Consider the following 16388-nt stretch of genomic DNA (forward strand, 5'->3'; position numbering starts at 1 on the left):
TATATCTCTTTGAATAGAAATTTCATCGTTATTATTTTTTTAATTAAAAATGCACCATTTTTTCTAAAAAAAAATTTTTTTTTTTGGTTGAGGATTGGACTATTTTGTTGAAAAATCATCGTTTTTTGTTAAATTCTTTTTTTAAAGATTCATCTCTACTCTTGAAAATTGAGCTATGTTGAAACTTAATTTTTTATGTACAATTTTTTAAACTAAAAATTCAACTATTTTTAAAAAAATCATATTTTCTTGTCAAAAATTGATCTTTTTTTGTTGAACATCAGCCTTTTAGGATATAAAATTCGTTTTTTGATAAAAAAGTTTTTTTTTTTGCGGAACGGGATCTTTTTTTTTTAATAATTCAGCATTTTTCTAAAAAAATGTCTGGCTTGAACATTCAGCTGCTTATGTTTGCAGTTTAAGTTTTTTGTCCGAAATTTCGACCATTTGATTGAAAATTTATATTTTTTTATTGATAATGCAACTATTTGGTTGGAAATTTAGCTGCATATTTTTTTTAACATTTATCTCTTTTGGTAGAAAAGGCATTTTTTCTACATTCTCATAATTTATGATTGAGAAAGTATTAGAATTGTCGGAAATTTGACATCACACTTTTTCAACGGATCTCCACGTTTCGAGACCCCCTGAATCCGGAAATCAGGTTTTCACGATGGCGTCTGTCTGTCCGTCCGTCCGTCCCTCCGTCCGTCCGTAAAAACGATAACTCTCGAAAAAATGAACGAATCAAAATCATTTTTGACACACTTTTTTTAGGTCCTAAAAGAAAGGACGAGTTCGTGAAGCCGAAAAACGCACGATATGAAAAAAAGTCAAGAGAAGAAAAACATTTCTTTTTGAAAGCCCTGCAAGATTATCATAACCAATTTTTGGATTTTCTTCAAAGATCGAAAATTCAAATTTTGATTGTCCAAAAAATAATGGAAAATAAAAAATTCCATTTTGTGGACAAACTATGTAGGATACGAAAAAAGATGAATTAACAAAAATGGTTATCCCAAAAAGATCTACAATTTCGTTAAGAATCACTTCTTGACAGGACGCGTAGTTTTTGTTTTATTCGTGAAAAATAACGTTGAAAAAAAAATAAAATACAAAAATGTGTGGAAAAACGACGAAAGTTACGAGAAAAAGAATCCAACAAAACCTGTTTACAAATGTCTGTCGGAAATCGAGCGCGCAGCGCCAGTGTCACGATGAGAATGTGTACGTCAGAGCCTACAAAGCTTTGAGAAACTTAATCTTTGACTATACTTTATTAAGTAGACAATTCAGAATATGAAGACGCATATATATATATATATATATATATATATATATTGTCATCTAAAATACATCTTTTTGATAAATTTTTTTTCAAGCATTCCAAATGCAAAGAATAAATATTCGAGCGCGAAGGGCGAGGTGTAATTATGTTCGAGCGCAAAGCGCGAGGTAACCTATTATCGAGCGCGAAGCGCGAGATTTAACCGTCGCGCGCCCCAGACGCGCTCAAACTTGCGAGCGAAGAGAACCGCGCGCCCAGCGCGCGACGAGGGTTTACCCGCGAAGCGGGCAGATTTTTTGTTAAAAATTCAACTTTTTAGTTGAAAATTTAGCTTTCTTGGTCGAAAATGTACTTTTTCGTTGACAATTCATGTCTTCTGGTAAAAATCTCATATTTTTTGTTAAAAAGTGCAACTGGTTGACAGTTAATAATCTTTTTTGGTTAAGGATTCAACAATTTTGTTAAAAATTAATTTTTTTGTTAAAGATTCATAATTTTAGTTAAAATTCCATCTCTGATTAAGAACTCAACTTTTTTTCTGCAAATATTTTAAACTGAAAATTTAATTATTCCATATTTGATTGAAAATGTATTTTTTTAGTTTAAACTTGGCACTTTTCTCGAACTTGTGTTTCTTTAAAATGTTTCGGTAATTAATGGTATTTTATGAAAATAAAAAATTTTCATTATCGGGAACTGTTTTAAATTTATTGATAGTCTTTTCAAAATGTCGATTTATATCCTCCTTACTTATTTATGACAGGCTAATGTTCTATTATTTGGAGAAACATACAGTTCTAACCGCATTTTTATTTATTTAGGCATTTAAAAGAGTTTCTAAAGAAATACTAGAATCAAAATTAAAAATTATATCTATATCAGTTTAGAAACCACAGCACATTGAAGCAAAAATCAGAACATTTTTTCATAAATTGCGTTGCGAGTTTAAAAATTTTAAATTCTCACAACTGCAAACAAAATTCTATCAAATTGACAAACTGTATATGAACAACAATCAAATTTGGTTAGGTCCAGATTAAAAGTAATATTAAATTTAATATATTATTTTATAATTTAGTATTTTACTACTTCCCATTGTAAAGCATCGAAATATAAATACGGTATTTGAATTTCCAAGGTTTATTCAGCTTATAATGCAATTAATTATAATTTTTCTGAATATTATTTGTAAAATTTATTCTAGCAATTTTGAACTTGGTTTCTTTTTTTTTTTAAGTAGTCATTTTTAGTATCTTTTTAGCTTACATTCGTCTGCGGCAGCCCTGTTCATTGTAATCATCTATTTTTGTAAAAAATTCTTGGTTTTTTTTTTTTTTTAAACAAATTTCTTTATTTAGGTATACCATGGCTCATATTTGGGCGTGCCCACCTTCGGAAGGAGATGACTATATATTCCATTGTCATCCTCAGGAGCAAAAAATTCCTAAGCCTAAACGGTTGCAAGAGTGGTACAAGAAAATGCTAGATAAGGGTTTTAACGAAAGAATAGTCCTGGATTACAAGGTTTGTACTCGAAATCGCTTGTCTAAATGTAAAATCAGTTTTTCGTGAGTCCCAGTGTTCCCTGTCAGTGAATGATAACTTTCAGGTGTCTTGCGGGACTGATATTAAAGCCTGACTTTAAGCTAATGTTTCTATTTTATTATAAATTTAAACATTGGATAATTAGGTAACATTTTTATTAAAAAAAAAAAAAAACTCAATATGTTAGTGAGTGAGCAGGTTTTAAAAGTATGTTTTCTCTTGTAGGATATTCTGAAGCAAGCAATGGAAGATAAACTCTCGTCTGCTGCGGACTTGCCCTACTTCGAAGGTGACTTTTGGCCTAACGTTTTGGAAGAAAGTATAAAGGAGTTGGATCAAGAGGAAGAGGAGAAGCGGAAACAAGCAGAGGCTGCGGAAGCGGCTGCGGCAGCTGCAAACGCTGTAAGTTTTTCCGAATATGTTTATTTGATTATTCAATTTTTGTCAAAAATATTCTTTGCTGAATTTAACTTTTTTTTTGGAATCTAGATCTTCTCGCTGTCTGAAGATTCAGAGACTGGTCCAGACGGAAAGAAAAAGGGTCAGAAAAAGGCGAAGAAGTCGAACAAGTCCAAAGCGAATCAACGGAAAAATAGCAAAAAATCAAACACTCCCCAAACTGGAAATGATCTTTCGGCTAAGATCTTTGCCACGATGGAAAAACATAAGGAAGTTTTCTTCGTGATTAGGTTACACAGTGCACAGAGCGCAGCTAGTTTATCGGTGAGCCTCGTTTCGATATTCTATTCCTATTTTTTTCTTTTCTTTTTTTTTGTATTCCTGTGCTTGATATATTCCATTTCAATACTTGATATTCCTCGTGGTCTCTTATCTTTTATCCTGACTCTATTTGTATTTTATTTGCAGCCCATCCAAGACCCAGACCCCGTTTTAAACTGCGATTTGATGGACGGACGTGACGCCTTCCTGACAATGGCGAGGGAAAGACATTATGAATTCTCCTCTTTGAGGAGAGCAAAGTTCAGTTCCATGTCTATGTTGTACGAGTTGCACAATCAAGGCCAGGACAAATTTGTGTATACCTGTAATAATTGCAAGAGCCACGTGGAAACGAGATACCACTGTACTGTGTGTGATGTGAGTATACCGTGTAAACTAATATATATTTTTTTCGTGTATCAGAGTTTACACTTTTCCTCCTTTTCTCCCTTTTTTTCAATTCCTCTATTTCTCTCCCTTGTGTTTTCGAGGAACCTAACGTTTCATTTCGGTGTTTTTTTTTCGCTTGAAGTAGTCCGGCTATTGGGGAAGCTAGTCAAAGCTATGTCCATTATTTTTTTTCTGAAATTTGGAATTAAATACAAAATTTGGCCAGGATATCAATTTCTAAATTAGGTAGCAAATTTGTATGCTGATCAATATAAATAAAATGTTTTTTTAAATAATAATAAAATATAAATCTAAATGTGGATTTGATTCGATTCAGTAACTCGAGCAGTAATTCAAATTTTGGATTGTATTTTCTGCCTGAAAAAAAGTTTTCCTAGCAATATTCAAAGTGTTTTAAAGCCAAAATTAACCGTGGAAAGGGCCCCCAAAAAAGGCATTACGTGAAAGAGGACACATTGCTTCGCAAAAAAAAACTGATTTGAATGATTTTTCATCTGATCGATCTAATAGCCGGACTACCTTAAATGCGAACTGAATTAATGAAACTCAAAAAGAAAATGCAGCCATTGTAGGTTAAAATTTAATTATTTTGTTCAAAATTCTACTAAACGATTTGATTTAAAATTAAACTGTTTGGTTTAATATGCAACTAATTTGTTGATAAATCAAATATTTGGTTAAATAGTCATCTTTTGTGGTCGAAAATTCCATTGTTTGTTTTTTTGAACATTTATCCTTTAGTATAGAAAATTCATATTTTTGAGTAAAAATTTCATCTTTCTTGGTTGAAAATAAAATTCTTCTGTGGAAGATTGAACTGCCTTATAAAAAATATAGTCTTTCTAGTTTAAAAATTTAACTGGTTGAAAATGGAACTGTTGTCGGCTAAAGTTTAAACTTTTTTGTTTAAAGATCAGACCAATTGGTTGGAAATTCATTTTGGAGTCGTTTTTCCTTAAACATTCAACAATTTTGTAGAAAATTCAACCATATGATTGAAACTTTTTCAATAAATATACATATTTTCGAGTTGAAAATTTAATGTTTTTGTTGTTGAAAATTCAAATGTTTGGTTAAATAGTGATCTTTTATGGTAAAAAATTCCATTGTTTTCGGGAAAATTCGTCTTGAGTATAGAAAATTCATATTTATTAGTAAAAATATCATCGTTCTTGGTTGGAAATAAATTTGTTTGTTGAAAACTCAATGGTCTTATAAAAAATGTAGGCTTTCTATCTTAAAAATTCATAGTTGCAGGTTGAAAATTAAACTGTCTTGTTTAACATTTGACAATTTGTTCATTGAAAATTTATCTATTTTGTTCAAATCATAATTTTGGTCGGAAATTCAATTTATCTGTTGAAAATTCGTCTTCTTAGATCAACATTCGTCTTTCAGTATTAAAAATAATATTGAAAATTCAAATATTATGGCAGAAAAATCCACTATTTGATTGACAATAAACTTTTGTTTTAAATGTTATATTTTCAAATAAAAAATTCAATTTTATTGTAAAAAAATTAGTCTTGTTGTCTTGAAAATTCAACTATTTCAATTGAAAATGAATCCTTTTTTGGAAATGAACATTTTTGTGAAAAGTTAATATTTTTTGGCCGAAATTTAAACTTTTTGGATAAAAGTGTATCTTTTTTGTTTGAAAATTAGACCATTTGTTTGAAAATTCAGCTTGTAGTTTTTTTTTTTTTTAAGGAAAGTCTTCTACCATTAGGTAGATAATTCAACTATATGATAAAAACTTAGATAAATACTCATATTTTCGGGTTGGAAATTCAAAATGTTTTGTAGAAAATTCGTTCTTTTTTTTTTGTGTGAAAAATTATGTCTTGGTTGAAGATTCAACTATTTTGTTGTAAAATTCGTGTTTTTTTTTGTAGAATTTAATTGTTGTTGACTTAAAAAAGTTAAAATCTTCTTTAGTTGAAATATTAACTTTACATTTTTTGGTTGAAAATTGATCTTTCTTGGATGAAAATTCATTTATTTTGTTGAAAATTCATCTTTTTGGCAGAAAATTAATACTCTTATTTGAAAATTCAACTATTTGGTATAGAATTAATATATTGTGTTGAAAATTGAATTCCATATGGTACCTAGATTAATTAAAGAAATTTTGCTCCTATTCCCTTATTTTCATAAAAAATCCCCCTTTATAACCCCTGTTATGAGAGCATTTTGGACTGGGAAGTCTGATATAGTTCCAATTGAATTGGGAACTAATTGATGAAATTTCAATACTAACTCTTACTTTTTCCAGGACTTTGACTTGTGTATAAGTTGTAAAGAGAAGGATGGTCATCCTCATCACATGGAGAAGCTTGGACTCGATCTGGACGATGGTTCTTCGCCCGCAGATGCGAAACAGGCCAATCCTCAGGTGGGTTTTAGTTATTTATTATTTTTTATTTTTTGACTGTTTTTTTTTTGCGCCCTCGTATTCATGGTTACTATTTTGTATTGTCCTTGTAGGAAGCGCGGAAACTTTCGATACAGAGGTGTATTCAATCATTGATACACGCGTGTCAATGCAGAGATGCGAACTGTCGACTGCCAAGCTGCCAGAAGATGAAGAGAGTCGTGACGCACACCAAGGTTTGCAAAAGAAAGACCAACGGATTCTGTCCTATCTGCAAACAACTGGTGGCCTTGTGCTGCTATCATGCGAAGCACTGCCAAGAAGCCAAATGTCTGGTACCCTTCTGTTCCAATATTAAGCACAAGTTGAAGCAACAACAACTTCAAGCACGACTTCAACAAGCTCAATTGCTCAGGTGAGTCTTGACTTTAAAAAAAGTAGCCTTCAAGTAACAAAAACCATTTCAGACTTTACACTCTTTCTTCACGTTTTCAACAAACATACCCTCCGTTTTTCCCCCTTTTTATTATTACTTCGCTTAGGTGTGAACTGAATTATTAGCACTCATTAAGAAGATCCAATTGGGTGGTATGTGACACCTTTAGTCAAGAGTGCATCTAAAAATTTTGTTTACAAAAGACTCTTTTGTCACTCTTTTGACTTTTGTTTAAGTAGAATTTAAAAATTGTGCAACAATTTATGAAGCGGAGCTTTTTATAGTTGCTCGAGTGATACTATTATTATTAAATAATATACAGTGTTTCATATTTGATAGGCAATATTTTGGGGCAACTTTAGGTAAACTGTAATTAATATTTATTATGATTTTTTATTGAAAAAATGCTTTTAAATGGATTTTGAGAATCCTTAATAAGGAGATATTACACGTTCAAATTAAAAAAATGAATAATTTGGTGATTAAACTCTTGAACTTCAAAGGCGATGGGCCACCTCTAAATATTGTTTAAATTGTTCTCTGATCACCCTAATAAATAGTTCAATTTTGACTTCTTAAATTTGGATTTTGACGTATTAAAAGTGCAAAATGTAAGGTGGCACGAAGCATTGTCCAATACGCACACACTAAAATAATAATTTTCAAAAATAAATTCCTCGTTGATTAGAAGCACCAGAAGAATTATTTTGTTGAAAATACAACTATTTTGTTAGAAAGTAAGCTTTTTTTGGTCCTCGATTAAACTGCTTGGTTGCAATTGGTTCTACTTTGTTAAAAACTTTTTTTTGTTGAAGATTAATTTTTTTAGTTTTTTCTTTAAATAAATTTTTTTTCACTGAAGTTTTAACTATTTCATTTTTGGTTGAAAAGTTAGATTTTTTTAGTTACAAATTTAACTATTTGGTTGAAAATTTGGCGTTGTGGGTTGATTGTTGAACCATTTGATTGAAAATTCGTTTTTTTTATTGTTGTAAATTTAACATTCTGCTTGAATGTTCATACTCATTCGTGCATTTTTTATTAAAAATGTAACTGTTTGCTTGAAAATTAATTTGTATTGGTTAAGGGTTAAACTATTTTATTGAAAATTCGTCTTTTGGTTGAATTCCATTTTTTTAATTTCAAATTAATTCTTTTTTTTTTAAATATAAACTATTACATTTCTGTTGCAAATTTATCTTTTTGAATAAAAAGAAAACAATTACTTGGTTTAAATTTTAACTACTATGAAAAATTTATCTTTTTTTTCGTTCAAGTTTCATTGTTTTATTTAAAAGTTCAAATATTTGGTGGACAATTCATCTTTTTAGTTGAAAATTTAACAACGTGGTTAAAAGTTGAGTTACTTTGTTCAAAATTTATTTTCTTAACGATTCACCACTTTGGTTGAAAACTGCCCTATTTAATTAGGAATTAAAATTAGGTACTATTTAGTAGAAATTCATGTTTTGTTTCAAATCAGTTTTATTTGTGTAGAAAATTGATCTTCTTGTTAAAAAGTCATCTTTTTGGCTGAGAATTCCATTATTTTGTTACAAAATTGTCTATTTATACGCTTTTTTTTAGATGAAAAGTTCTGTAACCCCTGTTTTCGTGAAAACCCGCCTATTTCCCCATTTTCTTTTTACCATTTAAGACTGTGAAGTCTGCAATATGCAGTGTCTCAGTGTTACCTGTCTGCGAATCATAGCATTCTGGTGTCTAATGAGACGAACATAAATGCTTAAATTTAAGCTAATGTTTTCATTTTACTATAAATGTTAACATAGGATAATTAAGCAACAAAATAAATTGATCCCTGTATTCCCTATTGCCCTATATTCAGTTCAGGTTCCTAAAGTGCTCTTTTTTTCAAGTCTTGGTCCCAATGTTGCCCTCTTTGCAGCCCATAAAATAAAACAAAAATAGCAAAAATCAGGGAATTTCTGTAAAAATTAACTGTACAAAATAATCAGGGGTGCCGCACAATTATTATTAGTCGCTTTTTTTTCTCAAGTCACTTTTTAAAATTAAAAGTTTAAATTAGTCACTTCTTTCAATAAATTAACTCATGGCTAATCACTATTTAATTCAGGTCTATACATATTTCCGAATTCTCCTAAATTCTTTTGAAATATTTGAGGGTATTTAAAAGATTCCGAGACATTTTTAATAGATTTCAATAATTTGACGGAATTTTGAAGTTTTTAGGTTTTTTTTTTTTTAAACTTTTAAAATCGAAGACATTTTCAACAGCTTTTAATTATAAATATTTTAGAGAATTTCAAAACATGCCAAGAAATTTTTTATTAATTTCAATAATTTGAAGGGATTTTAAAGCGTTTGAAATATTTTAAGATAAAGAATTTTCTAAAATTTCAGCAGATATGGATATTTTAAAAGATGTGACAGGATTTTCTAAGATTTCTGAGGATTTCAATGATTTAAGGGATTGTAAAGCTCTCACTGTATTTTAATATATTTTCTCGGATTTCAGGAAATATAGAATTTAACGGGATTTTTAAATATTTGAGTAGTTTTCACAGAATATATTCACAAAAGGTGAGGTATTTTGTTGGGTTTCAAAGATTTGAAGAAATTTAAAATTATTTTTTTATTTTAAAAAATTACAAAGAAATTATTAACTGCTTTTGCAAGAAGTGAGGACTTTTGTAGGATATCAAATATTTGAAGAGTTTTTCAAATATTTTTGGCAATTTTATTTGGAATTCACCCTAAATTCTTATTAATTTATCCTGAATTATTTTAAAGTCTTTTGTATTCTGCTAAATTCACCCAATTTTATTCAAATCAATGGATTCTCAAAAAGGGTTTATTTAATTCACCTTGAAGACTTGTTAACAGTTCACCCTAAATTCGTAAACATTTCATAAAGTTCTTTTGAATGCTCTTTAAATTTTTTTGAACTCATTTCAAACTTACTGAATTCAAAGAATTACTGCTTATTTTAAAATTTGTTTTCAATTTACTTGATTGCTTTTTTAAATCCAGCTTGATTTTTTATGATATTTATCGAATTCTTTTTCTTTGCCTTAAATTCTTCTAAATTCACTCAATTTTCCCTATTTATTAGAATTATTTTGAATTGTTTTATAGTCATTAGTTAATTTTTAGGTTAGAAGTTAGTAGGGGTTCCAAGAGTTTAAGTGGTTAAAATTTTTTTAATTCAATCCTGCTCTTATTAATTTACCCTAAATTATTGTAAATTCTTTGGAATCCCCTTGAATATTTTTAATTCTTCTAAATTTACTCAATTGTACTTAAGAAAGTAGATTTTAAAAAAATTGTTAATATTTTTAAATTATTTTCAATTCAGTTGATTGCTTTTTAAATTCTGCTTAATTTTTTTATGAATTTCATCAAATCCTTCTCATTTCCCTTAAATGCTTCTAAACCTACTGAAATTTCACTAAATAAATGAATTTTTTCGGTTTAAAAAAATCGTTTTAATTCATTTAAATTCTTTTGAATTATTTTGTAGTCATTAATTACTTTTTTAATTAGAAATTAGTGGGGTTCCCAAGATTTGGAGTGATTTTACATATTTTTTTTGGAATTCACGCTGAATTCTTTTAAATTTTCTTGAATTTTTTAAATTAACTTTAATTATTTTAAATTTACTAAATTCTACCTAATTTAATGGATTTTTGTTTAATTAAAAAAAATTATTTAATTGATCCTGTGATCTTTTAACCTCACCTTGAATTCTCAGGAATTTCATCGAAATCCTTTGAGTTCCCTTGAATTTTTCCGAAGCTCATTTCAAAGTTACTGAATTCAATTAAGTTTTTTCATATTTTCAAATTGTTCTCAATTCATTTGGATTGTTTTGTAATTCACCTTGGAAGATTCTTGAATATCATTGAATTCTTCTCGTTCGCCCTTAAATTCCTTTAAATTCATTCCAATTTTAGGGAAATCAATCGAACTTTTTTGAATTTACTTTGAATTGTTTTGAAGTCTTATAAATTTATCCTGAATTTGTTTTTACCCTTTGAACGAAAAAAAAGGTACCCTATGAGAGTGACAATAAGTACCCTTTGTATTCAATGAATTCACATCAAATTTCAAGAGTGATCAAAATCTCGGCTTTAACCAAGTGCGAGTTTTAACATAAAATTCAACATAAATTCTAAATGAAATTGTCTCTTTCTAGGAGGAGAATGGCTGTGATGAATACTAGACCGACAGGCCCAGTTGGAGCAATACAAAGTGCACAGCAGAGTTCGAATGCCAGTATGAGTGCCGGAGTCGCGATGAAACCTGGCATGAGTCCCACGAATTTGCCATCACCCCATCAATCTGGAATCGGTTTGAAGCCTGGCACGCAAACTCCACCTGCACACGTTCTCCAAGTCGTTAAGCAGGTACAGGAGGAAGCGGCAAGGCAGCAAGCTCCTCATGTGGGCTACGGAAAAGTCACTCCTGGAGGAGGAGTTGGTGTCGGAGTTGGTGTCGGCGGCCAGGGTGGTAGTGTAATGCCTCCACCTCCAATGCAGAGACAAATGCCGGTACCTATGGCTAATCCCGGAAGTACGCATCTCATTTCCATGGACCAGTGGACACCAAGGTATTATTGTTTATTTGATTTTTATTGTTTCGGCTTGACATCATCTAGGTCAGGTGTCTCTAAAGGGTCTTCCTTCAGTTACGAGAGCATTTTTCAAAACTTTTCTATTAAAATTAAAAATTCCTTTTTATATTAAAAGTTTGTTTTTCTCGAATAATTCAATTTTAAAGGTTTATACTTTTTAAATTTTACATTTTGAATAAAATTGATAATTATTATTATTTAAAAGTACTAATGCATTTTGAACGCTTTTAATTTATTTTTACCACTAATTTTTATTATTTTTAATATTATTTTAATTATGTAGTATAGTATTTTTTTTCTCGAGGGGTCATTAAATTTCCTCTCATGTTCCCGTTGAAAAAAAATGGTAAATCTTCAAAAAGGCCGAGCGATCCCAGGTTACACTGCACCTGTGGATTGTGGAGACCCCTACTCTAGGTACAGGGTGGCGCCATGTCTTAGAAATCAGGGAAATATCAGAGGGAAAAAAGTTTATCAAGGAAATTTCAGGGGAGAAAAATTTGCTCATGGAAATGAAGTAGCTGTCAGAGAAAATGGAAATTAATATGTTTTAATATTATTTTTGAAGGACTTCCTAATATCAATGTACATATTTTCTCAATGTACATTCTTTAAAAATAGAATTCGATCCTTAGTTTTTTAATTGTAGTATTCAATCTTGTTGCCACCCTGGTAGAGTTCTGACACAACTTCCCACTGTTTTGATTGGTTACAATTGAACCGGAACCAGAAGTGGTGAAAAACGCGCGATTTTCAAAATCAAATAAGAAAAAAAGCTATTCCATTTTGTGTTTAAAAGTTACTTCTTTTTTATTTGAAAATTTAGGTATTATTCATGAAAAATCGTCTTCTCCGGAAAAAATTAATCTTGTTGGTTGCAAATTTAATTATATTGTTAAAAATTCGTTTTCTGGGTTAAACATTAATTTATCAAATTAAATATTTAACTGTTCCATTTTCAGTTCAAAATTAATCTTTTTTAGCTGAAAGTTCATGTATTTTGCTAAAATTAGTGTTTTTTTTGTTAGAAAATTAATCTTCTTGGTTAGAATATTTTGTTGAAAACTCGTTATTTGTTTAATTGAAAATTAATTTTTTTAAATAAATTTAATTATTCGACATTTAGTTAAAAAGTTATATTTTATAGTTGAAAATTTAAGTATTTAGTTCAAAATTCATGTATTTTATAGAAAATTAATTTTAGTGGTTAAAAATTTGTTTTTTTATTAGAAAATGATTAAAAATGTAACTATTTGCTTAAAAATTTACGTATTTTGTTAAAAGTTAATTTTTTTGTAGAAATTAATCTTCGTGGTTGAATTTTTTTTTTGCTGAAAACATTTTATTTTGATAGAAAAAAAATCTTCTTGGTTGGAAATTCATCATTGTGGTTACAAATCCAACAATTTGGTTAAAAATTCATTTTTTGGGGGAAGGATTCATAATTTTCGTTTTGTTGAAAATGTATATATTTTGTTGAAGATTCAACTTTTTTTTTACTGAAAAATTAATCTCTTTGATTTGTAATTTCAGCTTTTTTGTTACAAGTTGAACTATTTGGTTATAAATTCAGTTTTTGTAGTGAAGATTAATAATTTTCATCGAAAATTCTTCCTTTTAGTTTATAAATCAGTAAACTTTCTTTTTTTTTCTTGAAGGTTTATCATTTTATAAGACATTTTTTAAAAATTTTTGTTTTTTAGTTTAAAATTGAAGTATTTCGTTGAAAATTCGTCTTTATAGGTTAAAAATGATTTTTTTTACTGAAAATGTACTATTTCGCCTTTAGTTTGAAATATAAAATTTACGTTTTTAGTTTAAAATTCAACTTTCTTGGTAGAAAATGGATTTTTTTTTTAGTTAAAAATTCGTGTACTTTGTTGAAGAACCGTCTTTTATGTTTAAAAAAATAATGCTCTTGATTGAAAAATCACCTATTTGGTTGAGTTTTTTTTTTAATTGAAGATTCATTATTTTAATTGAAAGTTCAGTTTTTTGCTTGGAAATTGATCTAATTTGTTTTAAAACAATATTTTAATTGCAAATATTAATACTTCCTGGGTGACCACATGTCAGGGTTCTTAGTTTTTTATTTGTAGTTATTTATTTATTTATTGACAGTTTGAATACATGTCCTTTACTTAATTAATCCATACTGCCATATATAGGGCATTTTCCTGGCTTTTCTCATTATTTTGATTGGCACATTATTGACACCTTAATCGCTTTTGTAATACAGTTCTGTCAGGGAAATTGGAAAATTCATTCGTTTGGTTACCCTGTCCATTTTTGCCCTATTTTGCCAATATCTTTTTAAAAAATAATTTTTTGTATATATGTGTGTTTTAAAAATATTTTTTATTTGTTGCATTTGGTACATTGTTTTACCCTCAGTTTTCACCGAAGTGAAGTAAGCTCACGGTTGAAGTGAAAATACCTAATGGTGACAAGCCTACGTGAGTTTGTGTGTCAACTCTACGTGGAGGATCTCTTGTTTCGGTTACTAGGCCAGTCAACGAAGCTGAATGAGGAGGCTTAAATGGAAATAATTTATAACAATGAACTTAGTTATCAGGAAGCTTCCTTAGGGGGTCTGGAAACACCTCCCAAAATTCAGTAAATTGGGGGGGGGGGGGGGGGGGGGGGGGGGGGGGGGGGGGGGGGGTTCGAGTCGCCATCTTCCAATATGGCGGATTATTTCATGTTTCTAGATTTTCCTTGGAAACGGCTGTTTTTAGAGCAAAAATAGTTATATAATAAAACACTCTAAATTTTCTTCTGAATAAAAAAGGTTATATAAAATATTGCCATAAAGTGAATAGTTTGCCCGAAAAATGGAAAAGATTGAACATTTTTGGAAGTATATTAATTTTTCATTTATGAGTGCAGTTTATTGTTTCGAGCTTGGCTGAAGGTAAGCTACCGTGCAATATCGATAATTTCGTTGTAGCTATATTATTTATTTAATACTGAAAATTATTTTGATCTTTTTCAACGCTTAATTTGAAGAAGTTGCTTTCATTTCTCGAAGTAGGGACTTTGTCATTTACCTTTCCTTATGTCTTAACAACGCATCCGCAAATTTTCGAAATGTATTTCCTGCAGACCCACTTTTTTCTTCAAACGGTAGAAAACATAATGCACCCATCGTAAATAATCTCAACTCCTTCCATGTGCCTGGGACCCTTCGAACTGCATTTCCCAGGGCATGAAGCGAGAGAGTAACGGGCTTGTTACTACAGTCAAGCATAGTCATTTTTATTTTTGTATGAGAACCTTTCTTCTCCCGCTAACATTTCACATCTATTAAACGCGTTTTTTGTATCAGAAAAAAATGATATCATTACTGATTTTTGCATGAAGCATTCCAAAGGTGCTCCAATGATCTTATCAAAATTCATTAATGATCGGATTAAAACTAAGCTTACAATCAAGCTCTGAAGTGAATTTAAACCTTTTGTTTGACATGCCTCCAAAATACTTCTGGCTTCACATCTACTGTTGTTTATATAGAAAGTCAGTTGTAAAATAATAATTTCGAAGACAATCTAACAAGAACAGAAAATTATTAAAATTCCATGAAATAATTCAGATTAATGCTTCAAGGGGAAGGTAATAAAATAACCATCTTTGTATCCCCATTCTTCTACCGATAACATTTCACGTCTACTAAACGCGTTTTTTGTATTAGAAAAAATCATATAATTACTGATTTTTGCATGAAGCATCCCAAAGGTGCTCCAATGATCGTATTAAAATTCAGTAATGATCGGATTAATATTAAGCTTATTATTACTACTATTATTACTATAACTATATATTTACTATTTTTAATTAAAAAATTACTTCGGAAAAATGTATTTTGTAACTAAACGCTTTCACTAAATTAAAAATATTGGCTCAGTGTAAAATATTAATTCATGTTATTTAAAATTTTTTTATTACAGACAATAATAATTATTTTATATTTATCAATATTTCACTTTTTATTCAAGCCGAATAAATCAAAACCGAATATTTAAAAATAAACAATTTGAAATTGAATTGTTTTATCTGGGAAAACTTAAATCGTTAAAATTTCGAATATCTTTTGAGCTTTGAACGTTACTATTTTGATTGTTATTCAAAAAGAAAGGTTTAGTGTCTAAGTGAAATGTTTTAATTTAGATGTTTAAATAGTTGATTGAAAATTAATTGAAAACTTGAAATGATTTCATATAATTTAAACGAAGTTTGTACCAACAAAATTCGGCTAGTCGAACCGAAATTTCAGTGCAAATAGCCACAGCCTAATTTAAAATAAAATGTCGATTTTTGCAGATTTAAAAAAAATGAGAAACTTTTTAAAAATTGTGAAAGGCTTCAAAAGAATAAAAAAATTTTCGTTAGATTCCTAGGAAAATTGAAACCCATTTTTTATTTTGGAATATTATTTACAAAGAATACTTAAAAAGATTTTAAAAGATTTCCAAAATTGTTAAAAGAGTCTAGAATATTTTAACATGATTTTTTATAATTTGCGAAATTTCAAAAAGTTGAACAAAAAATTCTATTAATTTCAAAAGACATTCAGAAGTTCGAAAAACATTTCAAAAATAATTTAAAAGTTGCATACATTTAAAATAACTTCTAGATTTAACAAGATTTTGAAATAAAATTTGAAGTTTTTAGTAGTTGAAAATTCGTTTGATTTATCTGTTAACTGTAAAGCTTGAATATAAGCTTACTTTTAATCTGATCATTACTGAATTTTGATACGATCATTGCAGCACCTTTGGAATGCTTCATGCAAAAATCAGTAATTATATGATTTTTTTTCTGATACAAAAAACGTGTTTCATAGACGTGAGATGTTAGCGGGAGAAGAATGGAGTTACAAAAATGGTTATTTTATTACCTTCCCCTTGAAGTATTAATCTGAATTATTTCATGGAATGTTAATAATTTTCTGTTCTTGTTAGATTATCTTCGAAATTATTATTTTACAAATGACTTTCTA

At 29.2% G+C, this 16388-nt stretch overlaps 1 protein-coding gene across 1 annotated transcript in view; it reads left to right on the forward strand.

The window, feature by feature from the left end:
* The window catches only part of LOC117169938 (CREB-binding protein), a 54171-nt gene that overhangs the window by 23703 nt on the left and 14080 nt on the right, over positions 1-16388 (forward strand). The window contains exons 10-17 of the mRNA XM_033356447.1: positions 2647-2812; positions 3059-3235; positions 3323-3556; positions 3701-3931; positions 6240-6359; positions 6452-6753; positions 10952-11365; positions 14982-15001. Coding sequence (XP_033212338.1) covers positions 2647-2812; positions 3059-3235; positions 3323-3556; positions 3701-3931; positions 6240-6359; positions 6452-6753; positions 10952-11365; positions 14982-15001 — 1664 coding nt within the window. The remainder of the gene's footprint in view (positions 1-2646; positions 2813-3058; positions 3236-3322; positions 3557-3700; positions 3932-6239; positions 6360-6451; positions 6754-10951; positions 11366-14981; positions 15002-16388) is intronic.

This window comes from Belonocnema kinseyi, chromosome 3 (genome assembly GCF_010883055.1).
Source record: "Belonocnema kinseyi isolate 2016_QV_RU_SX_M_011 chromosome 3, B_treatae_v1, whole genome shotgun sequence".
NCBI classification, from domain to species: domain Eukaryota; kingdom Metazoa; phylum Arthropoda; class Insecta; order Hymenoptera; family Cynipidae; genus Belonocnema; species Belonocnema kinseyi.